The sequence below is a fragment of the Solanum lycopersicum genome, chromosome 6 (assembly GCF_036512215.1).
Source record: "Solanum lycopersicum chromosome 6, SLM_r2.1".
NCBI classification, from domain to species: domain Eukaryota; kingdom Viridiplantae; phylum Streptophyta; class Magnoliopsida; order Solanales; family Solanaceae; genus Solanum; species Solanum lycopersicum.
The window spans coordinates 10,583,087-10,609,403 of NC_090805.1; the positions used below are offsets into that span (position 1 = coordinate 10,583,087).

Genomic DNA, 26,317 nt, shown 5'->3' on the forward strand with positions numbered 1-26,317 from the left:
CCCGATCCCTCCTTCTCCTACCATACCACACCTAATCCCCCCAAAGGATTGAGAAACTGTTCCACAAGCTCACTTCCATGACCTAGAGGCTCGAGAAATTGTTCCTCGACCCCACACGCCCTCTGAGGCTCGAGGCCTCATTTCTTGAGCCTTCTCCCCCTCCTTTTACAAACGCACATGACATCGCCCCTCCCCCATGCCCTAGGAGGCTCAAGGTGTAGTGTCCTGAGCCCTCTCTCCTCCCTACCCCATACCAAGCCTAAGCTCCGAAGGCTCGAGGAATCGTGCCCCAATCCCCTGCACATGTGAGGAAGCCCGAGGTGTCGTGCCCTATGCCCGCCTACATTGGCTCGAGGCCTCATTCACCAAGCCTCCCACGGACCCGGGGGCTTGAGATATTGTTCCCCGAGCTACCACGCCATAGAGGCTCAAGGTATCAGTCCCCGAACCTGCCTCACCACCAGAGGCTTGAGGCGTCGTTTCCTCAGGATGCCACTCCATTAGAGGCCCAGGGAACTTCGCTAGCCCACCTTCAAAGGCCGAAGGCGCAGTGCCTCGAGCCCCCCTCTGATACATTTAGCGGCGCCTTTCCTGAATCCTCCCACACCCTCAAAGACTTAAGGAGTTATTTCGAAAGTGCTCACTCCCAGAGGCTTGAACAGTCATTCTCGGAGCCCTCCATGCCCCCGAAGGATCGAGGCGTCATTCCACGAGCACATAACACCGCTCAGAGGTTTGAGAATTCGTTCCATGATCCCTCCATACCCTAGAAGCTCAAGTCGTCCTTTCCTAAGCCCTCCAAGCCCATAGAGTCTTGATGTGTTGTTCCTTGCCACACATCTATAGGCTCCTGTCATCATTCCTCGAGCCCACCACGCATCATAGAGGCTCGAGGCATCATTCCCTAAGCCTTCCACCGCCCTTGAAGATGCACGATGTCTTTCTCGAGCCCATCACGCCTCCTTGAAGACTCGCGTCATCATTCACCAAGCCCAAAATGTCCCCTCGGAGGCTCGAGTCATCGTTCACAGAGTTTGCCAAAACCCCTAGAGGCTTGAGCTGTTGTTCCTCGAGCCAGCCACACCCCTGGTGTCTCGATTCTTTATTCCCCTAGACCTCCATGCTTTAGAGGCTCAAGGTATTGTTCTTTAAGATCCCCATCCCCGGAGGCTCGATGCGTTGTTTCTTGAGCCCCGCCCCCTCCCTAACCTAGGGGCTCGAGATAGTATTCTTTGAGCCACCCACAACCAAACCACAAAGGCATACGTCACGAGCGCACCCCAGAGGCTCGAGGCACCATTCCTTGAGCCCTCCACACCACCTATAGACTCGAGTAATCATTCACCGATCCTGACACGACCCAAGAAGGCTCGAGCTATCATTCATTGAGCCTGAAAACCCCCTAGAGGCTCGAGTAATCTTTCACCAAGCATGCCGCAGCTCCAGAGTCTCGATTCTTTGTTTCCCGAGCCCCCTACTCCCTAGAGGCTTGAAGTATCAATCCCGAAGCCCACACCCCTTGTGGCTCAATACGTTGCTTCCCAAGCCCCGCACTACTAGGGGCTTTAATTTTTGTTCCCCGAGCCCCGCCACCTCCCTACCCAGGGGTTCGGTCGTTATTCTATGAGCCACCCGCCCCCAACCACCGAAGACGTATGTCTTCAACCCTCCTCCCTCCCCTCCCCGTACACTTACTAGAGGGTTTGAGGCATAGTGCCTAATCCTCCTAACCCTTTAAAGATCCAAGGCGTAGTTCCTCCCAACCTCCTAAAGGGAAGTGCCCCGAGCCTCTTCCCCTCCACCCCCAAAAGTATCGAGAGCCATTCCCAAAGCCCTATGTGCCTCGGAGGCTTAAGGCATCATTACCCAAGCCAGCCACGCCTCAAGAGGATCGAGGCGCCACTCCCCTAGCCCACCATGCCCTAGAGGTTTGAGGCATTGGTCAATGATCCTGCTACGCCCCAGGAGGCTCAAGGATTTGTTCCCCAATCCTTCCATGTCTGCGGAGGCTCAACGTGTACTTACCCGATACCAAAACAACTTAGAGGATAGAGGCATTGTCCTCCGAGCCCACCAAAACCTCTAAGGCTCAAGGCACCCCCCAGAACCCTTGAGCCCACCACACCCTCGGAGGCTCGAGGTGACGTCCCCACTCCTTACCACCACCACCACGCCTTAGGAGGCTCGGGGCGCTATGCACTGAGCCCTCTACTCTACCTCCCCCATACCCTTCCCATGCCTAGGATGTGTGAGGCATCATTCCCAAAGCCCACCCTCACGCCCAGGAGTCTCGAGGCCTCGTGCCCTAAGCCCCATCCTCATGCCTCAAAAGGATCGAGGCGCAATTCCTCGAGTCTCCCACACCCCAGAGGTTTGTGGCATTGTTCCTTAAGCTTTTATACCCCATAGGCTCGAGGCATCGATCCTCGAGTCAGCCATATATCTAGAGGCTCCATGTTTCGTTCTCCAAGGAAACCACGTCCCAAAGGCTCGCACCATCGTTCGTCGAGCCTGCCCTCCCCCAAGAGGCTTGATGCATCATTTTCAGAGCCTTTCACTACCTAGGGCTCGAATCTTTGTTCACCGATCCACTCCTCCAACCCAGGGGCTCGACAACTCTTTCCGGGAGCCCCCCACCTTCGAAGGTATAGTGCCCCAAGCCCTCCACCCCGCCCATAAAGATCTGAGGTGCAGTACCGTGAACATCCAAAACCCCCTAGAGGCTCGAGGTGTAGTTCCAAAACCCCCTGAGGCACAACGCCCCAAGCCCCATCTCCTCCAGCCCAAGAGTCTCGAGGATCCGTTCCAAGAGGACAACATGCCCTTAGTGGCTCGATGCACTATTCTCTAAGATTAAAACGGCCCAGGAGACTCGAGGAGTCTTTCTCAGAGCCTTCCACACACTCGAAGGATCGAAGAGCCATTCCTTGAGACTTCTCTCCCCTCCTATCTCGAAGGCACGTGGCGTCATTTCCACTCCTTCCCCACCAAACTCGGCCTAAAAGGCTCAAGGAGCATTGCCTTGTGTCACATTCCAAAACCACATCTTAGATGTTAGGGGCAATCTGAGTTGCAACCGGTGTACTTGACCTCTCGGAGGTCTTGTACAAGCCCTTACATATCATTCATCGCATAAATATAGTGAAAAGTAGTGCATAATTAAAACTTTTCACAAAACATATCATAGTCTTTAAAAGCTCTTTCATATAAAGTCATACGAAATACTAAGTCTCAATCTCATCAAACTTAAGACACGAGAATACTTGGGTCATGACCCATACTTCAAAATATGGAAATACTTAGTCTATTACAATACTTCTAATAGAAAACATAATAGTCATTTATGCCCTCGAACAAAATGAGGACATACTTCAACTTTTGTTGAACGATTGCTACGGTCCAAGTCTTCACTTCACCAAATGCTCCTAACCTACCAATAAATATAAAGATAGATAAAAGTATGGATTAGTACAACCACATGTAATAAGTATGTCATAATGCATGAAAATCATGAAAATGAACATTATTCAAAATATGCATCTTTTCATTTAAAAATCATATTATAAATATAAGAACATCATTTAACATATTAGAAACACGTAATATAACATTTATCGTAATTTTAGAATCACTTTATAGTTACTCCCTTCACTGTTACAGTAAGTCCTTTATTGTACAATGAAGTGTCTTACCCTTTATTTAGACACTTTCTAGTATGTAGTTCCCTCACTAAAACTTATTCTAAGGACCACTTAAGAAACAGAAAGAGAGACCACCCATACAACCTTCCTAATCATACCTAAATGACCCTCAAGAATGCTTATAATAAGTCACATACACACTTAAAAGACATCAAAGCATCAATAAACAGACAATATGACATTCTCCTTCCAAAGGCTACCAAAACACCTACTTAAGTAAATAAGGAAGATAACGCCCTTAATCGACCTCTTCAAGATTACCTAAGTAATCCTTAAGACTACCTAAGCTTAGATCATATCCTTAAAATCAACCATTTTCCTTAACTAGAGTCATTCCTAAGACTCAACTAGATAAGATACGAAGTGACCATTCTTAGGTCCCCTTCACACCTTAACTAAAAACTTTTAACTGCTCTAGATAATTACTTAGTCAATGAACATACTTTAACTTAAATCATTATATTCATTAGTTCATTTAGGATACATTCAACACATAAAGGACAATCAAGTAATGGTCTTAGACAAGACCTGGGAAATCTAACACCTTCAAAGCCTATTATGCAACGTCTAGGGTTACCTTACAATGGCGAAAAGAAGCTCATGATGACTTCCCTAAGGTTTAATATGATGTCGTTCCAGCCAATGAACTGTAAGTCCATCAATCCTTTACTTTCAATGATACCATTACGACTTACGACTTCAACATTCATAACCTTACCACTAGGTTCAAGGTTTTCACACAAAAGGATCTCTTAACATCATTTAAAGACTTAAAAACTTTATCATACCAAGTCAATACATCACATATTCACACTCATACATTCATCAAGCAAAGGAAACAAATCAACCAAGATAAGACACCTAAGGTTTCAGTTTTAACTTACAATACATGTCATTATAGAAGCATATAGAAAAAACCCTTATCATCTTTAAGTTATCCTATACACTATAATATCATCATCAATATGAGCATTATAGACTCATAGCATCAAGTAGGAATAACCAAGACTCAACCCTAAGAGTATACACACAAGGTCAAAGTCATAGTCTAACATGATCACCTAACTAGCATTAACAGAAGATCATATATATAACTTCACATATAGATAGATATTATTATGCTTCACATGATAAACTACACAAATAGTCATATTACTTCAAGTAGTTTGCTGTCAAAGCCATGATCATTACATTACTTAAAATAATGCCGACAAGGCCATATAAATTGCAAGTAAAACACATAACACCGCCACCATAATTGGACCATGCAAATAAAAACATATTTAAAGTCTAATTAATCATAAAACAAAGGAAATAGGTCAGATTATCACCACATCATCAACACCTCAATCCAATGTCAAATCACCCAATTCTATACCACAAGGCCCTTACCCACGGCCATAACCAACAATTCAACATAATTATAAAAATATTCAGAAAAGTAGGTCAAATTACTACATATTTATCACTCCAATAAAACCTAGACATCAACCTACTAAAATTATTACATCATTACACAGCTAATAGAAATCTACACCATAATTCATCAACACTAGGTCAATATCAAGTAACCCATAACTCAGTCAAAAACTAGGTTTCATCAAATTCATGGGTTCATAGGTAATTTATTTTAAAATCATCAATGCAATAACAATTAAATCCATAATAAATGTTTAAAAACAATGATGCAAGAACCCATGGTAGAATAATGAAATTGGACAACTCAACTTTGAAAACTTTAGAAAACATCTTGAGAGTTGGGCTCCTTGATGAAAAGAGTTTCAACGATAAAAATCCATATCTTGATGAATCTAATTCTTCACTTTGATGAAGAATATACACTCAATTCGTCACACCAAGCTCTTCTTTGACTTTGGACTTCAATGGAGTCTTAGGGAATTTCTAAGGGATTTTGGGGTTTTGATTTAGAAGAATGAAATTATTTTGGGGTTTTGATTTAGAAGAATGAAATTTTCTAAGTGTTAAACACTTATATGATAACTTAAAATACCCAAAAGACCCTAAATAACCTCCAAGACTCTTATTTGGAAGAGGGGTGAAATTAAAAGTTCACCCCTCAACTTACAGTGAATCTGCACGCAGGAGAATGCCCATCGACGAATGGGCAGTCGACGGACCATTTGTCCACAAATGGACCATCCTGTCCTTTCGTTGATTGGTTTAGAGACTCAACATTGGTCTCTACTCTACCAGGCTATGTCTCAAAATACGAGACCTTACCAACGGCTTCGATTATCTCCGTGGTTTTGGCTGTCTTCGGCAGCCCACCAACTTTGGGTCCTTTCTCAAGGACCCTTGGATGGTTCTTGGGATTGTTTGCCCAGACGTTTCCAACCAAAACATGATGTTATATGAGTTTAGCACTTGTCACATGAATTTCATCTAAAATGAACATTTAAAACTCGACGAAACATTACACACAAGGTCATTTCAAGGCACATCTTTCAAACGTCATGAACGTTGTTGGACGTTTGATCTCCAAACTTCAAAAAACTTGACACACTGCCTATACATTCTATAATAAATCATTTAAGGACCTAACTACCTCATCAATCACACATAAACACATAGAACTACATATGAGTCACATATGTGACTTAGTCATCAAACGTCTTGGTCGTCCCTTGACATTTGACTTCCAATGCACCTACACTCTTAGACACTGCCTCAATATCATATATAATATACCTATTTAGTACCTTATACCATTATGAACAACATGTTAGGCTCTAGTTTCACCTAAGTCATTTTAAGGGTCTTACACCTTGAGCCCTCCATCCCCTCTCCACACCCCGCCCAGCCTTAAAAGGCTCGAGGCACCGTGCCCGAGCATTACTTCTCGTACCACACCCTCACCTAACCCCAAGAGGATTGACGACTATTCCACAAACTCACTCCCGCGCCCCTAGATACTCGATGAGCCATTCCCGGAGCTCCACATGCCCTTGGAGGCTCGAGACGCCATTTCTCAAGTATTTTCCCCTTTCCATCTGAGATGCACAAGACATCGCTCCTCCCCCATGCCCTAGGAGGCTCGAGGTGTTGTACCTCGAGCCCTCTTCCCTCCCTCCCCCATACCAAGACCAAGCCTAGGAGGCTCGAGAAATCATTCTCCAAGCCCACCCATATGATAGGAGACTTGAGGCATCGTGCCCTGAGCCCGTCGTCACAGGCTCGAGGCACTATTCGCCAAGCCTCCAACGGCCCCGGAGTCTTGAGATATTGTTCCCTGACACACCATGCCTCAAAGGCTCGAGGAATCATTCCCCGACCCCGCCTATCCCCTAGAGGCTCGAGACATCATTTCCGGAGCCCGCCTCACCTCTAGAGGCTCGAGGCATCGTTTCCTGAGCCTACCAAACCCTGGAGGCCCAGGGAACTCCCTCTAGCCCACCCTAAAAGGCCCAAGGCGCAATACCTCGAGCCCCCCTCCAATACCATCGGAGACGCCTTTCTCAAAGCATCCCACACCCTCAAAGACTCTAGGCATTGTTTCCCAATACCTCAATATCTTGAGGCTCGATGAGTCATTCTCTGATCCCTCCATGCCGCTGAAGGCTCGAGGTACCATTCCACGAGCCTAGAACACCTCTTGAAGTCTCGAGGAGTCGTTACATAGTCGACCATACCCTAGATACTCGAGGCTGATTGCATAAGCTTGCCATGACCATATAGGCTCTATTCGTTGTTCCCCGCCACTTCTCTGGAGGCTCGAGGCTTCATTCTCTAAGCCCTCCACAGCTTTCGGAGGCTCACAATATCTTTTCTATAGACCATCACTCCCTCGGAGGCTGAGGATCATTCCATAAGACCACCACGTCCCTGAGGCTCGATTTATCATTCCCCGAGCCCGCCATGAAGGAGTCTCTAGGCATCATTCCTGAGACCAACATGCCCCATTTCCCAAGCTCGCTACGCCCCGAAGGCTCGACAAATCGTTTCTTAATCCCCTAACCCTTGGAGGCTCGAGGCACCATTTCCTGAGTCTCCCACCGTAGGGGATTGAGTCATCTTTCCATGATCTCCACTTACCCCAAGGGCTCAAGGAGTCATTTCGTGAAATTCCCACCCCCACTTTAGTAGGCCCGAGGTGTCGTGACTTGAGCCCCCAACCCCTGGAGGCTTGAGGCATCATTCCCTGGGCCCACCACACCCCTATATGTTTGAGGCATTATTCAACGATTCCACCACATCCCCAAAGGATCAAGGAGTCATTTTTCAAGATTGACACACCCTTGAAAGCTCAAAGTGCAATACCTCGATCCCTCATTATCCTTTGGAGGCCTAAGGCGTAGTTCTCCAAGCCCTCCTCCTTACCCCATGAAAGCTCGAGGTGCACTTCCATGATCCCTTTTAACATTTGGAGGCCCATGAAAGCTCGAGGTGCAGTTCTATGAGCCCCCTTTTAACATTCGGAGGCCAGAGGCATAGTTACCTACCCCTACCCCTACCCCTCTCAGAGGAAGATGAGTAGTGTCTTGAGTCCTCATCCACCTCTCCCCGGAGGCCAGAGGCGCAATGCACCGAGTCCCCTACCCCCAAAGGCCTGAGGCAAAGTACCTCAAGCCTTTACACCCCCAAAGGCTTGAGACGTAGTGTCCCAAGCCCCAACCCACAAGCCTGAGATGCAGTTCCCCAAGCCACTACGTCCAAAGGCCCCCTTACGGAAGGATCTATGCTCGTTCCACGAGCCCACCACACCCCCAGAGGCTTGAGATGTCGTTCCCCAAGCCCTCTATGCCCTAGGAGGCTCGAGGCGTCGTTCCTCAAGCTTGTCACGCCCCCTGAAGGCTCGATGTGTCATTCCCTTAGCCCTCGCGCTCTCGATGTCTTGAGTTATCGTTCCCCAAGACTGCCATGCCCTAGAAGGATCGAGGCATTGAACCCTGATCCAGCCATGCCCCTAGAGTTCTGAGGCGCAGTTCCTCGAGCCACCCTCTTCCCTTTACCCTTGGAGGCCCAAGGTCCACTTCCCGTAGACCTCCCCCCTCTCTCTGAAGGCCTAAGACACAGTGCCTCAAGACCCCCACTCCATCCCCGAAGGCCCAAGGTGCAATACCCCGAGCCCCCAACCCCCGAAGGCACGAGTTGTAGAGCCCAAGCCTCCCCACCCATCGAAGGACTGAACGTTGTGCCCTGAGCCTCCAGCTCACGAAGGCCTAAAGGCATGAGAGTATTGCCCCGAGCCCCATCCCCGAAGGCCGGCCAAACCACTACAACCCCTGAAGGCTCGAGATGCACCAGTTCGAGCCCTAATTATTCCCTCCCAACACATCTCCTGAAAGCTCGAAGCATTTCTCCTCGAGCTCACCATGCCCCTACAGGCTCGAAGCTTTATTCCTCGAGCCCACAACTCCCCCGAAGGCTCGAGGTGTCATTCTCTGAGCTCCCCTACCCTCGGGGTCTTGAGGTGTTATTGGTGACTTAGGTGTCCTTCCCCGAGCCCCCCACCCCTCTAAGGCCCGAGGTGCAGTATCTAGAGCCCCCTACCTCACTCCACCCCGGAGGCCCGAGATGCAATTCCTAGAGCCCCTCACCCTCCGAAGGCTCGAGGCATCGTTCCTAGAGGCCCCTCCCCCCAAAGGCTCGAGGCCTCGTGCATTGTGCCCCCAACTTCCTCAAAGTCCCAAGGATCAGTTCCTCGAGCCGCCCAAGCCCTTTCGAATGCCGGAGGAACAGTTTTTGAGCCCCCTACCCTCTACCTCTCAGAGGCCATAGCCGCAGTTCCTTGAGCTCCCTACCTCTCGAAGGCTCGAGGGTCAATTCCCTAAGCCCCCCCCCCCCTCTCAAAGTTTGCTCCCCCTAGCATCCTCCAAAGTCTTCATGTGTCTTTTAGCGAGCCCCATCCTCGAAGACTCGAGGCGTCGTTCCCCTCCCCCTCTCCGGGGACTCGAGGCATCATTCCCTGAGCTTTCCCACCTTATAGGGGACCAAAAAGTCATTCCTCGAGCCCCTCCACCACTCGTAGGCCAAAGGTGCACTGCCTTGAGCCCTCTTCTACGCCCGTTAAAGCTAGAGGCATAGTTCCCCGATCAATCCACCCTCTCGAAGGCTCGAGGTTGCAGTGCCCTGAGCCACCCACCCCTCTCGGAGGCCCAAACATAGTTCCCTGATCCCCCCCTTCCTCGGATGCTCGAGGAACAGTTCCCTAAGCCTCCCTGGAGGCCCGACGCGCAGTGCCCACCCCCACATCCCCCGAAGTCCTAAGGTGCAGTACCCCAAGCCCCCCGTCTCATCTTTCCCTCGTAGGCCCCGACCCTTTATGTATGCAATTGCATGAAGTATTATCAAACCTATATAATTTCATAATTGGCCACAAGGAAAGAAGAAAACTATATTGGTAGATCATGGATTTCATTTTATCTAGCTAGTGTGCAGGGTGATTCAACAAGTGTACAAACAAAATGATATTTCACCTAAATACACAACAATGTTTTTGCAAGAAGACCATTACCACTGGCGTAAATCGAGCCCATTAAAGGTTTCATTCATACTCTTCCAAATATCTAATTTATGTCAAGATTTTGCTCCTTGCATAAGCCTCAATCTTTGGGATTGTCCTTAGTAAGTAAAAACTCTTGGAGAAACTCCCTTACCTCGGAACTGACATCATCTTTGCTTTCTACACTAATTGTAGTTTTCTTATAAAACTCTTGGACATAAGATCCAACTGTTTCACTGCTCCGAGAACTCCTCTCTAGTTCTTCATTACTAGAACTTACATGAGGCATCCCATTGGATATGCCAGCAACAACTTCTTGAAGTTGGTGAATTCCATTTCCAAAGGCCAGCCCATTTCCAGAAAAAACTATGTTATTGACAACATTCATCTTGCTCTACATGTCAAAACCATTAACACAAAATGCCTCATGAGTCATGATTAAAATATGTGTTTTTAAAGTATAATCAAAGCCCAATAGTAGGCTGTAAAGAAATGCAATCTCATACTCTAAAAAAATAATCAATCCAGCAGAAAATAGATTGTATATAGATATAACAAAAGTAATGCTACAACCACAAAAAGCTAAACTTTAAAAAAAGGTACTTTAGAACACTACAAACTCTCATCTAATACTTCAATCACATTCTTCTAAAAACAAACTAACAACACATAAATCAAAACTCGGGTTTTGCATCAAGTCAATACCATTTCATACTGCGCAGTGAAAGGTAAAATCACCCTACAAAATCAAGCCTTTCTATCAAGTACAATCCTACCAATACAATTCCAATTATGATGTGGATCTTGGGTAGCCATTCCACTCTTTTCAAGTTCATCAATGCAAATTCTCAGCTAATGACCACAAACAAAGAACTCAAAAACCAAAATCCAAATACAGTACCAGAACATAATAAATTTAGTAGACCGGCACTTATTCTACTTAGAACTCTAACCACAGTAATACTGTCCAATAACAAGACAAATGTTCTTAGATTGAATTCATAATGTAAGTCAATCAAGCTTCAGTAATGCAATTAGCGAGCTAACCTCTTTCCTTTTCTCATCTCTTTCATCACATTTGAAACATATATTGTCGGTTGCAAGAGTACCTACTTTACAAGGTTTGGCATCTGATCCAGTAATATGACAGCTATGAAGTGATCAGGGATAAAATCAACAACTTTTATTATGCTAATAAAAATAAGAACTCTGACTCTAAGTTGTGAAGGAAAAAAGAAAGATTTGACGCAGTTAGGATACGAATATTGCATGCATGGTAAGACTTATTTCTTTTAATACTTTCTTTTAGTACAATGATCAAAGATAAAACATGTTTGACAACAAATGTAAGTAAAATTGCAATTCAGTTAAAGTTAGCAGCAAACGATGAATGCATACCTGCAACACAAAACATATATGAACTCCACATGTTTAAGAAACAATTTAGATATTGCATGTAAAGTGATTAGAGTCTAGAATGCTAGATATTAGAGAAAAAGTGCTGCAGTTTGAGATGAAAATTGTACTTTATCAACAACAAATCTCCATTTCCTTACTGTATCACATATGAATTTGCATGAAAAAGTAGTAAGGTAGATCAAGTCAATCAAATAGTAGCATCCAGACATTTAATGAAAGAAAATAGTACAAGTTTAGTTCTTAATTTTTCCTCCTACTTAATATGAAGTGAATTAAATGGCTCCCATATTGTTTATACTCTAAATTAGCAAAGTACTTGGACAAGCGCAACAAAATGGATACGCCAAAACAAAAAGGATAAAGGCTTTGCTACTAAATGCTATGTAATTGTACATACTACAAATTTTGGTCAGTTGATCAATCGTCTATTGGACCACAGTGTGATTTTTGCATGAGAAAAAAACCAAGAGTAAAATAGAAGCAAATAACAAGTGTGCCTATTTTTACAACACGATATGTTGTCATATTGGTGTCCATTGTATCGAGAATCAATTTCTACAACTATGTATCAATTATTTGAATGGATAGGTTTTGCAAATAAATGCAAAATCTAGAACACTGTCATCCGACCAGCTGATATATTGTGGCTTTACCGAATTATGAGATGCAACACAAGGGGAAAAATATATACAACGGACCTGATCAGAAAAGATTTCTGGTAGCTCTTTCCACTTGGACTTAATGTTCGTTAGGCTTTTTGTCTTCAACATAATTTGACTCTTTTTTAAGAAAGTTCCTACATAACAAATTGCAAACACAATTCACACCCGAGTACTCAAAGAATAACACCTTCTTATATGTTAATTTAGAATTAGTGTAAGCCTACATTTAAAATCATCAAATATCAGTAGGTAAATTTACCCCTCTTTGTCCTCATTTGATTTCTCTATTGTGTATTCCTCATCAATTCTCTTACTTTAACCGTTTGAATCTTATTTCTTTTTATACTGTAGTTCGACTATGGGAGATTGTCAATAAGAAGAGTTGTTTCCATAGATTCCTCTAAATGCACTATTTTATTTTATATCTTTATTTTATTGGGCTGATTGTGCAGTTGACAAATTTATTTAAACAAATACCTCTCATTCTGTTCTCCATATCTCTTCATTAAAATTGAGGACTTCCATATAAGAACATGAAATAATATACAAAACAAAGAACAAAAAAAAAGTTCTCAATTTAAGAAAAGGATAACTAACCTAACTGACGCGGGACAATGTGGAGCCAATTGTTAGCACGGAAGAGATTATTAAGTGTACATGACACGGAAAAATTGTGGAAGTGGCTAACCTGAGTAACTATGCCGTGAAACTCTTTCGCAATCACTCAATTGATTTGGAAATTTTTTCAATAATTTTTTCAATTAAGCAACAAACAAAAACAGTAATCCGAATTTAGTGCGACGAACAACTAATGTTATTTCTACATCGTCAAAGAATTCAAATGGTGAAGAAGAATTTACCTCTGTGGCAACAAGATAGAAGTTACCAGAATTTGAGGCAGTTTTAGGTCCATTTTTCCGCCTGTTGAGGAGATGGTGGGCATCATCGGAGTCGCCTGACATAAAAAGTGTGTTTTATGCGGCAATTGGCTGGAACGTTCTCCTTAAAGACATAAAAGTGAGTCGCATTGAAGCAAAATTGTCTTGAGGATTCCTGCAGAAGATAACTACAAACTTCCGAAACTTTGACCGCTTCTCTTCTGTATCCATTGGAAAAGGCTGACCATAATGCTTAATTTTATGTCTTCTCCACCAACACTGCTTTTAACAAAATTAGAAATTCAATGCAAAAAGTGTGAATGTGTACATGAGGAAAGGGTGCTAGAAATGTAAATAGTACAAAAGATCACAGAAATGTATTTTCCACTTGTTAGAAATTTGTATTCATATCCAGAACTTTAATCATGTAAGCTGATGATGTAGATGTTCCTCTCAATAAACCATAGTTGTGGTTCAAACATTAAATTTAAAGGTGCTCTGTCAAATACCAAAGTAAAAGTATTGTAACAAGAAACAACAAACACAGACTATGAAAAACTGAAGGCATATTTTGTGTTAAGATGATTGAATTGAAACATGCAACAATATCAACCAAAGAAAATTGAAAATCACCTGTCTATAATAACCAGGAACATTTGGTGCATTATCAAAGTTCAATCAATCTAGTATTGCATTTCAAAAAAGGAAATAGATGAAACACCACATTAGCCCTATCAGATGAACATGCTCAGGTGGTTAATACCCTCCACCTCCAACTCAAAATTTGTAAGGTTTGAATCATCAAACATAGCAAATTGGTGAAGAGGGGTATATTCATCTTTAATTGAGATTTTCATCCTAAATTCTTGAAATAGAAAATCCCCTCCCATTTTCAACTATAAAAAAGCTTACAATTAAAGCAAAGGTTCGTAGTAAAAGTGCAAAATCATACATAGAACAGAAATAAAGCCAGAAGGAAACATCAATAAAGATAGAAAAATTACAGGATTGATTCGACCAGCTAAGATTTTCAGAATTCAACAAGGTGCTAAATAATGCTAAAGATTGTATTGAAAATTAAATATTATCACTTGCAGTTGAAATAAAGGGTAAAATCCGCCAGCTGCAGTACATCCCGTCGGTAACTGATCAATTTCTCTCCCTTTTTTTTGTGGCAGAGCATGGTTTTAGTTGAAGCACCTTTTATGCTCTCTCTTATCCTTATTAGTACTACAAATATCTTCTTGTATTATATTTGTTTATTCTACTATTTTTCATCTAGATACTTCCCTTATCATCATTGCTTTTTTACTCTTATATTCTGTTCAAACTTATTTTTGAGGCCTATAACAACAGTCTTTCAACCTAGCATAAGATGGAGGTAAGGTCTGTTCACATTTCTTGTATAGTTAGCATACTCTTGATGCAAGGCTCGATCCACCATATCTCTACAGTTAACATCCATATTTCCCAAGCTATCAATAAATGATAACAGAATCCTTCAATCATGTTACTGTTACAAAATAACAGAAAGATAAAAGATGCAGTAATCCTAACTTAGAAGAAAAATTAAGAAAAAGATAATAGAAGAAAAAAATAGAAAAACATTAGCTGATTTAGGTTAGATGATTGACCAATGAGTACAACAGATATATTTCAAAGGGCTACGAGTGATTTTTGAGATGAAAGTAGTGTCCATCGATGCTTTGAATGCGTAGGTGTTCCAAAGCAATGCAAAATCTAGAACACCATCATCTGACCAACTGATATATTGTGGCTTTACTGATTTAGGAGATGTAGGGCAATGGGAAAAAGATATACAATGGACCTGATCATAAAAGATCAGTTCTGGCAGCTCTTTCACTTGGACATCATGCTTCGTTGGGCTTTTTGGATGATATGTCGATGACTACATTTAATTTAATAAAATCAGAAATTCAATATAAAAACATTGAATATGTACATGAGGAAAGGGTGCTAGGAATGCAAATACCATCGACTCAATTGATTGTTCAAGTACATGTGGAGATGCTCCTATATGCACAGAGACGTCATCTGCCAAAGGAGAACTTGATCAGCAAAAGGTTTTTAATACACGGTTCAATAAAATATTGATGTTGGTCGTACCATCATCTAATCAACCTTCATTGAGAAAAAACTCATGTCCATGGCCTTTCTCATTGTTTGACACAATTTTTATTCTGCAACAGATGACGACTTCTAGCAGTGACTGAATTTGATTAGGGCACTTCTGGATTCATGAACGTGGAAGGGAAGTGAGATGACAAAGACCTAGTAAATAGAGTTTATGATGGTCATATAAATGTAGCTTAGAAAGAGAGGACATAAGCCGCCCTACTTCCAGCAGTGACTGAATTTGATTTTGAGGTAATTTATAAGTAGTTAGATATGAAGAGAGGTGAGGCTTCTGAGATGTTGGCTGCTTAATGGTTTTAGATTCCCTATGGTAAGCCTTTGAATAGAGGAAAGAAACTTACAATTCTCGCCAACAACAATCTCTTCGTCACTGCCATTATGAGAGATCCTAAACACTTTGAGACATGAGAGTCTCTGTAACTGCTACTCCTTTCGGTCATTTACCAGTTTTGTTGCAATTGATGATTCAAAGGACTTGTAACTTGAAGGGAAATCCTCCTTGATGAAAGTACTCTATTTCTGGACAATTAGGCAATTGCAATGTATTAAAAGATGGAAGGAGTTCCTGCATATTTTCTAGGAGCCACTGCAACTTCGAACAGTACTCAATAATTAGTGACATCATAAAAAACCTACAAGTAATCTCTTCAAGAACCTACTAGTAAGGTTGTGGAAATTCCAAATACTCATCTCACCAAATGGCTACTCCAATTTCAATTTATGGCAATGAGATATGGTTATTCTCTTCAAGGATTCAGCAAAAATGTTTTCTTTGATGATTGTATAGCAGAAGGTTTTGAGATACCATTAAGTGATTTTCTTCCACCAATCCCTCCTTCTCTTTTCTTCGATGTAACATTCTTTCCCACCAGAGAAACCCCTGCTAAGATATAGTATATCCACCAATATATATTAGATGAAATTTGTATCATTATAGTGTATACTTATATTCTGATCTTGAATCAGATAAGCTAATGATGTAGTCATTCCTCTCACCAAATAATAGTTGTGGTTCAAACATTAAATTTAAAGGTGATGTAATGAAAACCAGAATAGAAGCAGAGTAACAAGAAATGACTAACACAAACTACGACAATAATTTTTTTTGAGATTTTCATCCTAAATTATTGAAATTGGAAACCCCCATCCCCACCCCTCCCATTTTCAATGTTCAAGAAATCTTACAATTAAAACCAAATTCATAGTAAAACCTGAAAGCAGAGTGATGTACAAAATAATACAAAGAACAGAAATGAAGCAAGAAGGAAACATCAGTGAAGAAATTAGAATTTTTTATGGTTGAAAAATAGATAATAAATTTCGGCAACACGTCTCAAAGGAGATGTACAAGAAATCGAACGAGGCAACACATTTTTATTAGTGCAAACAGAAGAACATAAAGAAGTTCCAGAAACATGATCATTTACTAACACATATTTATTATTGGACATACAATACTACCATAACAGGATCAGGTCTTGTACCAAGAAAAATAAGACTACATTCATTTTTAGGGTACTTTTTTTTATAGGAGAAGTATTTCTAATATTAGAATTTTTGAATGGGATAGAAAACTTACAGAATTAGTTTTTAGTCTTGTTCCAAATATAATTCTTTAATTCCCCACCCACACCCCTTCAACTTTCAACTACAAAGAAATATTACCGTTAAAAAAAATCTTCAAAATAATACCCAAAACTGAGGTTGAATCAAAAGTTTATAAACCCCTATCCCTTACCCCTCCCATTTCCAACAAACAAGAAATCATACAATTAAGACCAAAGGTTCATAGTAAAACCATAAATCTTAGTGAAGCAAGCTTTAAATTGGAAACCCCCACCTCCACTCCTCTCATTTTTCATCAAGAAATCTTAAATGAAAAACCAGAAAACATATGGAAACATCATAACTTTGTGAAATCATAAACCCCCAACCCTCACCCGTCCCATTTTCCATTCTGAAATCACAGTGAAGCAAGCTTGAAACGGAAACCCCATTTTCAACCATCAATGAATCTTACAATAAATACTAGAAAGATAAATTTCCCATGAATTCATATCGAAAAGTCACATACTTAAACTATCATAAAGACCTAGCACACACTTTAATAATTCAAAAGTGAATTTAATACCACCCTGAAACGTATAACATCACTGTCACGTGCTATGGTGTAATACACGCACCGCCACATTAGCTCTACGTCAAAGGCACGCCATAAATTATAATTTTTCTAATTTTTTTAATTTTCTTTTCTTTATTAATTACTTTTCTTTTGTTAACAATAATTTACACTAATTAATTACTAAAATTCTATAACAATTATACCTTCTTTATCACAAAATCTCACCCACTCTATCTCTTACGAAATAAATTGTATCCAACTACCTTATTCACTATGTGATAGAATATGTGCCTTCACTTAACAAGTAATGGACCAGGTCCCTTACTACACTCAAGAAAAATACCAGAAAGTTAAATGCAGTAAAATCAACACAATGATTTTACGTGGAAACCTCCTTACTTAAGGGAGTAAAACCACGACCTGTCTCACAGAATTTTCAATCGTTTTTACTAATCTTCAAAATCAAAAGTAAAACACGATTACACCAAACGTAATAAAGAGTTATTAATCTTACAGTTAAGCAATAGTCCTCTATTGCTTAACAAGCCTAAGTAGAAAACAATCTACCCACTAAGCTATCCCACCTGGACAACCTAGACTTTTAACACAACACACCAAATCCTTTATAGATTCAGGAATGGTTTACAGTTTAAGAACAAGAGAATGTATTCCTAAACAACTAGACGAAAAGCTCGAGATATTGTTGTTGTTCTTGGAATAATTCTGCCTTTACTTTGTAGAGCCTTTGCAAGAGTTCTTGAAAAGTTTTTATCAAGTTGCAAAAACTAAACAAAAATGTTTAGGAAGGTGCCTTTTATATGGGCACGTCACTTTCCTAAACTTCTTTGCCATTGGCTGGAAAAGTCACACTTTCTGACGCCATCGGGACGTGTGCACCTACTTTCTGTACCGTCTCAAGCTGGCAGTCGACTGGCTCGTCATCATGAGAGCCTGGTACCTCTACTAGGTCCCTGGGTTTGTTTCATCTGCAATATTTCAAACAAGACACCTGCAATACTCAAGTAGAAAACCCGGTACCTTTATGAGGTCCCTAAGTTTGTCAAATCATCAAAACTACAAATAACATTTTCCCCCTTTTTGATGATGACAAACGATGATATGATCTGAAATCTTCACCAGAATTGTTCCCCCTTACTGTATATTCCCCCTTATTCCCCGTTACTGTATATTCCCCCTTACTTATTTAGCTACTTACAGTTTACTTCCCCCTTTTGGAATCATAAAAAAGATATGCAGTAAACCATTGATGTCAACATAAATACTGAGCAAGATCAAAGCTAATAAGAAATCAAATAGAAGAGGAAGAGCATTCGCAAAAGAACATAGGAAGAACAGCAAAGGAATAAAGTAACTAACATGCCATTTCAACATAAATACATCAAAAATAAACTAAAAATCCATCAACACGATGATCAGCCACATAAAAAAATGACACAGGGAAGGATTGATTGACAGTTTAGGAAGAGGGGGGAGTTTGAGATAGGGAGTGGATAACAAGAGTGAGTCGTGCATTGGCAGCATCATTATCCTTGATGGACTTTTCTTGCAGGGCAGTTATCTTCGCCTTCAACTCATCATTCTCTTTCTCCAGAGCTTGTACAACTGAAGAACCAGGTCCCTCACTCTGTGCAGTAAGCAATTCTGCTTTGAGTATAGCAATTTCAGCCTCTTTACCACTCAACCGCACAGTGAGCTCTTCAATCTCATGTTTAAGCTGATCCAGGTCCTCAAGAAGTTGAGCCATCTTGCTTTTTGGAAAGCCTCTGCCTTCAATACATTCACATTCAAACAAGGTATGCTCAGAGATAGTTTGTTTAACTGTCCCAACCTTTCCAACACTAAGAGGAATTCGAAAATGCTTGAATACTTTAGTAAGAAAGTATCCATAACCCATTCCATGTACACTTTTCCTCTCAATGACGGTTTTGTGAATGTGCTCAATCATTATACTAGGAAGGCTCAGAGCTTCAAAGCTGCCCAGCATCTCCATCACGTACAAGTCAGCAGCAGTAGCAAGTGTCCTCTTTTCTGTGCGAGGAAGGGCCACCTTGTTGACAAACTCAAAGACCAGCTGATACTCACTCTTCATAATTTTCTTATAGATCCCAGCAACATTAGTCGTGGGAGTCTTAGAAATCATAGAGGCAAATTCTGAAGAGCAATTTTTGCCCAGCACAGACCTGGTCCCCTCTGTAGGCACTCTGAGGATTTTGCCCAACACTTCCTCATCCAAAGAAATGGCAATATTGTTTACCCGTGTGAGGAGACTCCCATCTTCCATGAATTGAACATTGTAGTAAAATTCACGAACCTCTTCTTCATGGAGGATGGGGGATTTCTTGTCGAGCAAGTGCAGCCAAGATTGGATCTCCACCATGTCATGCAGAGAATCCATGCCAGGAAGAGCTATAATCCCCATATCAAAAACTCTTCCGGCTAGAACTGCTTGTTTCCTCAGACTGTCAACTACTTCCTGCAAGTTGACATTCTCAACTTTGCTGGCTTGAGGACCAGGTCCCTGTGACTGCTTTCTCTTCTTCCCTTTTGACTGTGATTGTTCCACCTTCCTTGTAGCCCGTTCCCTTTTCTTTTCTGACTTCTTTTTCTTAGTTTTCTTCTCAGCTTCTTCTCCCGACAACTCAACCAATTTTTCTTCAGGTATTCGAAAATTTGATACCTTGAAGGTTCGTGCACTTCTGACTGCAGCAGCAGAACGTGCACTTGCCTTCAAGGCATCTACAATCAACTTTTGTGCAGCAAATCTTGTATTAGGTTGTCTCGTAGGAGTCTCCTCCGTGACCTTTTCCTTCCCTTTTTGACTCTCAACCTTCCATTTTAATGGTTCTTCCTCACTTGCAGATTCAGATGAAGAGGAAGAAGAGTACCGCCCTAAATCGGGGGTTTTATCAAAAATGGGTTGAAAAGGCCTTACCTCTTCTCTTTCCAGGGCATCAGTGTGTTCTGCTCTGGCCTCTTCTCGCATCATTGCCTGGATTTCAATCACGAGTTCCTCACTCGCTGCCAGTATATTAGACTCGAAAGCCCTATGTTTTTGTAGATCTCCTTCAAACATGTTGTTAGGCAACATGTCTTCACATGGACCAGGTACAGTAGGTACTGCAGAAGTGTTCAGATCTATTGATAAGAAAGGGTTATTAGGAGTGTTTTGTGGAGGACTGGGTGGGGGAGGAAGTCTGGCTTGAGCAGTTGTTGGAGAATAGAATGCTAGGGGCTCGATTTCACTAAGAGCGTCCAACATTTGTTTAGAAGACGATGAAGAAGAAGACATGTTTGTGATACTGGAAGGTTTCGTTGAAAAGCAAAAAAAAGAGGAAGAAGAAGAAAGATTTTGCCTTTGATTTTGATAAGCCTTTTGATAAAAGAGAGAGATAAAGTTAAGAGACGGATGAGAGTTTCAAAAAGGAAAAGGCCTTTTTAAAAGAAGTGAAAGGGTGTCAGGTCCTTGATTGGATGCGTCATTTGAGGAAGAAACGATTTGACTGATCGGTCAGAGTAACCGATGACTGACACGTGGCATTTTCAACGGTCAAACTTTTCAGTTTAAATTTAATGTAAAAATGCTAACCTGGACAAGTACCAGGTACCATGGTAGAGTTTAACTTCAGTCCTTAATTGTTCTAGTTTCTTCTTTTGCTGAGCAGGTCCCTACTGAGAGTATACCTACAAAAGATACAAAAAGGGATCTTTGTTCAGATATTTAAAATTCACACAAAGGATACCTGCACTGCAATTTTAGCCATCAAGGGAGTTCCACTGTTGAAAGCTAAAAGCATCACTTGGAGATTAACAATCCCAACTTTAACCGATTCCTCTCAAATTGATCCTTGCTGAGAGCCTTGGTGAAGATGTCTGCAATTTGTTCCTCCATTCGACAATTTGTGAGCACAATATTTCCCTTTTCAACATTACCTCTCAAGAAATGATGTCTAACATCAATATGCTTTGTTCTTTTATGGTGGACTGGGTTCTTTCCCATACTAACAGCACTAGTATTGTCACACATAAGAGGAATTACTTTGATGTGAATTCCAAAATCCTCCAAGTGTTTCATGATCCACAGCAACGGAGAACAACAAGCTGCAGCAGCTACATATTCTGCTTCAGCAGTTGAAAAAGCCACAGAGTGCTGCTTCTTGGTACCCCAAGAGATAAGTGATGATCCAAGGTAATGAGCCATTCCAGAGGTAATCTTCCTGTCAACTTGATAACCTGCAAAATCAGCATCTGCAAAAAAACAACCAGATCAAAAGTGCCACCTGCAGGATAGAAGAGAACCAGGTCCCTTATTTTCTTCAAGTATCTGAGAATACGTTTTGCAGCCTTCAGGTGTGAATCACGAGGACATGCTTGAAACCTGGCACACATTCCAACACCTATACACAATATCAGACCTGCTAGCAGTCAGATATAACAAGGAGACAATGATTCCTCTGTACAATGTCTGATTCACAAGGGGATCAGATTCTTCTACTATCATCTTGGAATTTGTTCCCATAGGAGTTTCAATAGGTTTAGATCAACCATATTGAATTTCTTCAGCAGCTCTTTGATGTACTTCTCCTGGCATATTGAAATCCCATTTGATGATTGCTTGATTTGCAGACCCAGGAAGAATGTCAACTCACCCATCATACTCATTTCAAACTCTCTTCCCATTAGTGATGAGAATTCTTTACAGAAATGTTCTTCTTCATCAAGAATGTCATCATTTTTGGGGAGTTTGATTTACTCTGACTGAAATTCAGAGTAGTACCAGGTACCTCATCACACTTTCCAACCTCATCAGCCTCTTCAGGTAGACTATGATTTTGATCATCAAAGTCATTTTTCAACTGTTATTCTGCATCAGCTTCACTTCCTTCAATCAACTTTTTTTTTGTGAATTGAACAGCTTGAACACATCATCTTCATCATTTGATCCATTGGCTTTTAAGTTTCCATCTTTATCAAAAATAACATGAAGGTTTTCTTCTATGCCCTGAGTTCTATTGTTGGATTTAACACTCCTTCATTACTTCTAGGGTCAAATTTTCCCAGATGATCCTTTCCATTGTTCAGCACAAAACATCTACACCCAAAATATACCCCTTCTTTCCATCACCAAAAGAGACACCCCCTTCCTGAAGTGTTTTGAGTGAGAGGAAATTTTTGATGTCACCATTCATATGTTTAGAGCATCAACAGTCCATATACAAACATTGACTGCTGCTCCTCTCACTCACTTGCAACAAGAATTACTTGTTAAGCTTGGGAACCCATTTCAATTTGAGTTCCCAGAAAGCAGATAAGGGAGTGATCAGATTGTATCTAGTCCAATAGGGCAGTTTTTGAATCTTTCTAACAAAGGACTTTGGAGTAGAAACAGATTTTTTATTTTAAGATCTATCAGTTGAAACATGTTTTGGAGGACTAGGTCTCTCATTTGATACTTTTTGCCTTACAGCATAGTTAGAGAGCCTTTCATGAGAATTTTTCCAGCTAGCACACTCTCCCTTTAAATGCCCATTTTTACCACAGTGAAGACAAAGCAGATTGTCAGACACAAGTACAAACTTACTGTGAGGATTAAAGGGAGGAGTGATATTCAAACTTCCTAGTCCTTTCTTATTGAAATTACTCTGGTTTGTTGCACTTGACAACAACTTAGAGGATTTTGTCCACTTAAGTGATTTTTCAAGTTCTTCCTTAAGTTTGACAATATCCTTTTCTAATCTGTTGCTTTTCTCCAAAGACAGTCCCAGACTTTTCTCAGAGTTTTTCAATTTTTCTTCAATTTCAACTCTTAAACCATTTGACATTCCATTTAGCTTTTCAGCTTCTTCAGTTATCTGATTCAACTGATTCTTAAGTTCAGAATTATTAGACTCTAGAGACACCATTCTTGACATTTTCTCTTCAAGTTTAACTTTGTTTTCAGTTAAACTGTCAAGTTCAACAATCGCGGTGTCTCTTTCATATGTTAACTCTATCACAGAATCAAGCATGACTTTTGCCAAAGTTCTCACTTTTTTAAGAGAATATTTATCCAAGTCATTTTTCATATCTAGAAGAATTACCTGATTGTCCTCTTCTTCAATTTTTGTGTGAGCCATGAGAGAAAACATTTCATTGAAGACAGTTTCCTCCTCATGCACAACAACCATGGACACATCTTTTAGCTCATCAGGGTCTTCTGAATCACTTGAAGAATCTCCCCATGCAGGAAGAGCCTTTTTGACAACCATATCAGCAGCAGCTTTTTGATCTCTGTTGCCAAGTAACAGGTCCCTTCTATTCTCGATGTCACTTCTTGGTTTTTGATAATCATTACTTTAATTCTTGATCAAAGGACACTCTCTGATGAAGTGTCCAGCTTTTCCACACTTGTAGCAAGTGTCACCTTGAGCAGCATTTCGAGTATCATTTGTTCCTTTTTTATAAACTTTGTTTTTCCTCACAACTTTTTGAAATCTGCTGATGAGATATGCCATATCATCATCACTGGAATCTTCATCTGATTTATACTTCAGCATCAATGACTTGTCCTTCTTAGCTTCCTTCTTTGATAAATCGTAATTTCGATTCATCTCATGTGTCTTCAGATTACCAATCAAAGCATCCATAGTCAGTACCTTCAAATCCTTGGCTTCTGTAATGGCATCAACCTTGCTCTCCCAAGTCTTTGGAAGAATTCGAAGCACTTTTCTAACTTGTTTGGTCATGCTTATAGGTTCACCCAGATTTCGCAGCTCATTTGTAATGGAAGAAAACTTGGTGAACATGTCATGTATTATTTCTCCTTCCTTCATTTTAAAGTTCTCATATCGTGAGGTAAGCATGTCAATCTTAGATTCTTTGACTTGTTCAGTTCCTTCATGTGCAGTTTTCAAGCAGTCCCAAATTTCCTTAGCAGACTCACAAGCTGACACTCTTTTGTACTCATCAGGTCCTATCCCACAGACCAGAAGAGTTTTAGCTTTGAAACCTTTTTCAATCTTTTTCCTGTCAGCTTCGTCATATTTCTGTCTAGGCTTTTGAACAGTAATGGTCTTCTCTCCATCCTTTTCTTCCATCATCAGAACAAATGGTCCATCTAGTATAATATCCCATAACTCGCTGTCTTCAGCCATGAGGTAGTCATGTATTCTAACTTTCCACAAACTGTAGAAATGTCCATTGAAACGAGGAGGTTTGTGTGACGACTGACCTTCTTCCAGGTTAAGTGGAGCTGCCATTCTAGAGCAAATGTCACTTCCTTGGTGTTAACCAAATAGATAGTGCCTGCTCTGATACCACTTGATTGAATATGTGCCTTCACTTAACAAGTAATGGACCAGGTCCCTTACTACACTAATGAATAAAAAGAAAGTTAAATGCAGTAAAATCAATACGATGATTTTACGTGGAAACCTCCTTGCTTAAGGAAGTAAAACCACGAACTGTCTCACAGGATTTTCTGTCGTTTTCACTAATCTTCAAAATCAAAAGTAAAACACAATTACACCAAACGTAATAAAGAGTTATCAATCTTATAATTAAGCAATAGTCCTCTATTACTTAACAAGCCTAAGTAGAAAACAATCTATCCACTAAGCTATCCCACCTGGACAACCTAGACTTCTAACACAACACGCCAATTCTTTTATAGATTCAGGAATGATTTATAGTTTAAAAACCAGAGAATGTATTCCTAAACAACTAGGCGAAAAGCTCCAGATATTGCTGTTGTTCTTGGAATAATTCTGCCTTTGCTTTGTAGTAGCCTTTGCAAGAGTTCTTGAAAAGTTTTTATCAAGTTTCAAAAAACTAAACAAAAATGTTTAGGAAAGTTCCTTTTATATGGGCAAGTCACTTTCCTAAACTTCTTTGCCATTGGCTGGAAAAGTCACACTTTATAACGCCATCGGGAAGTGTGCACCTACTTTCTGTACCGTCTCCAGCTGGCAATCAACTGGCTCCTCATCATGAGGGCCTGGTACCTCTACTAGGTCCCTGCGTTTGTTTCATATTCAATACTCAAGCAAGAACCCTGCAATAGTCAATTAAGAAACTGGTACCTTTACAAGGTCTCCAAGTTTGTCAAATCATCAAAACTACAAATAACATTTTCCCCCTTTTTGATGATGACAAACTTTGAAGCCATGATCTAAGATCCTCTCCAACTTTGTTCACCCTTTTTATATTCCCCCTCACTGTATGTTCCCCCTCACTAATCATTCCCCCTCACTGTATGTTCCCCCTCACTAAAATATCATTTAGCTACACACAGTTTTACTTCCCCCTTTTGGCATCATAAAAAAGAAACGCAGTAAACTAGTGATATGAGCAGAAAAACTAAACAAGATCAAAGCTAAAAAGCAACTAATCAGTAAGGAAAAAGCATGCTTAAGAGTAGATAATTAGAACAGCACAGGAATGAATTAACCAGTACGCCATAATAACATAAATACATTAGATCCAAACTGAACATTCTTCAACACATTGAAAAGCCACCAAAAAAAAAACTTGACACAAGGGGGGGTTGTTCAACAAACTAGGAAGAGGGAGGAGGATGAGACAGGGATTGGATAACAAGAGTGAGTCGTGCATTGGCAGCATCATTGTCTTTGATGGCCTTTTCCTGCAGGGCAGTTATCTTCGACTTCAACTCAGTATTCTCTTTCTCCAGAGCTTGAACCACTAAAGAACAAGGTCCCTCACTTTGTCCATTAAGCAGTTCTGCTTTGAGTATAGCAATCTTTGCCTCTTTACCACTTAACCGCACAGTAAGCTCCTCAACCTCATGCTTAAGCTGCTCCTGATCATTAATAAGTTGGGACATTTTGCTCTTTGGATAGCCTCTTCCTTCAATGAATTTTCACTCAACCAAGGTACTTTCGGAGATAGTCTGCTTA

The 26,317-nt window shown here is 41.0% G+C and overlaps 1 protein-coding gene across 1 annotated transcript; it reads right to left on the minus strand.

Moving 5' to 3' along the window:
• Window positions 1-23,755: 23,755 nt before the first annotated feature.
• Window positions 23,756-24,658, minus strand: LOC138349214 (uncharacterized). Its single transcript, XM_069299543.1, has one exon. The coding sequence runs from the start codon at window positions 24,656-24,658 to the stop codon at window positions 23,756-23,758; it is 903 nt and encodes a 300-aa protein (XP_069155644.1).
• Window positions 24,659-26,317: the final 1,659 nt, after the last annotated feature.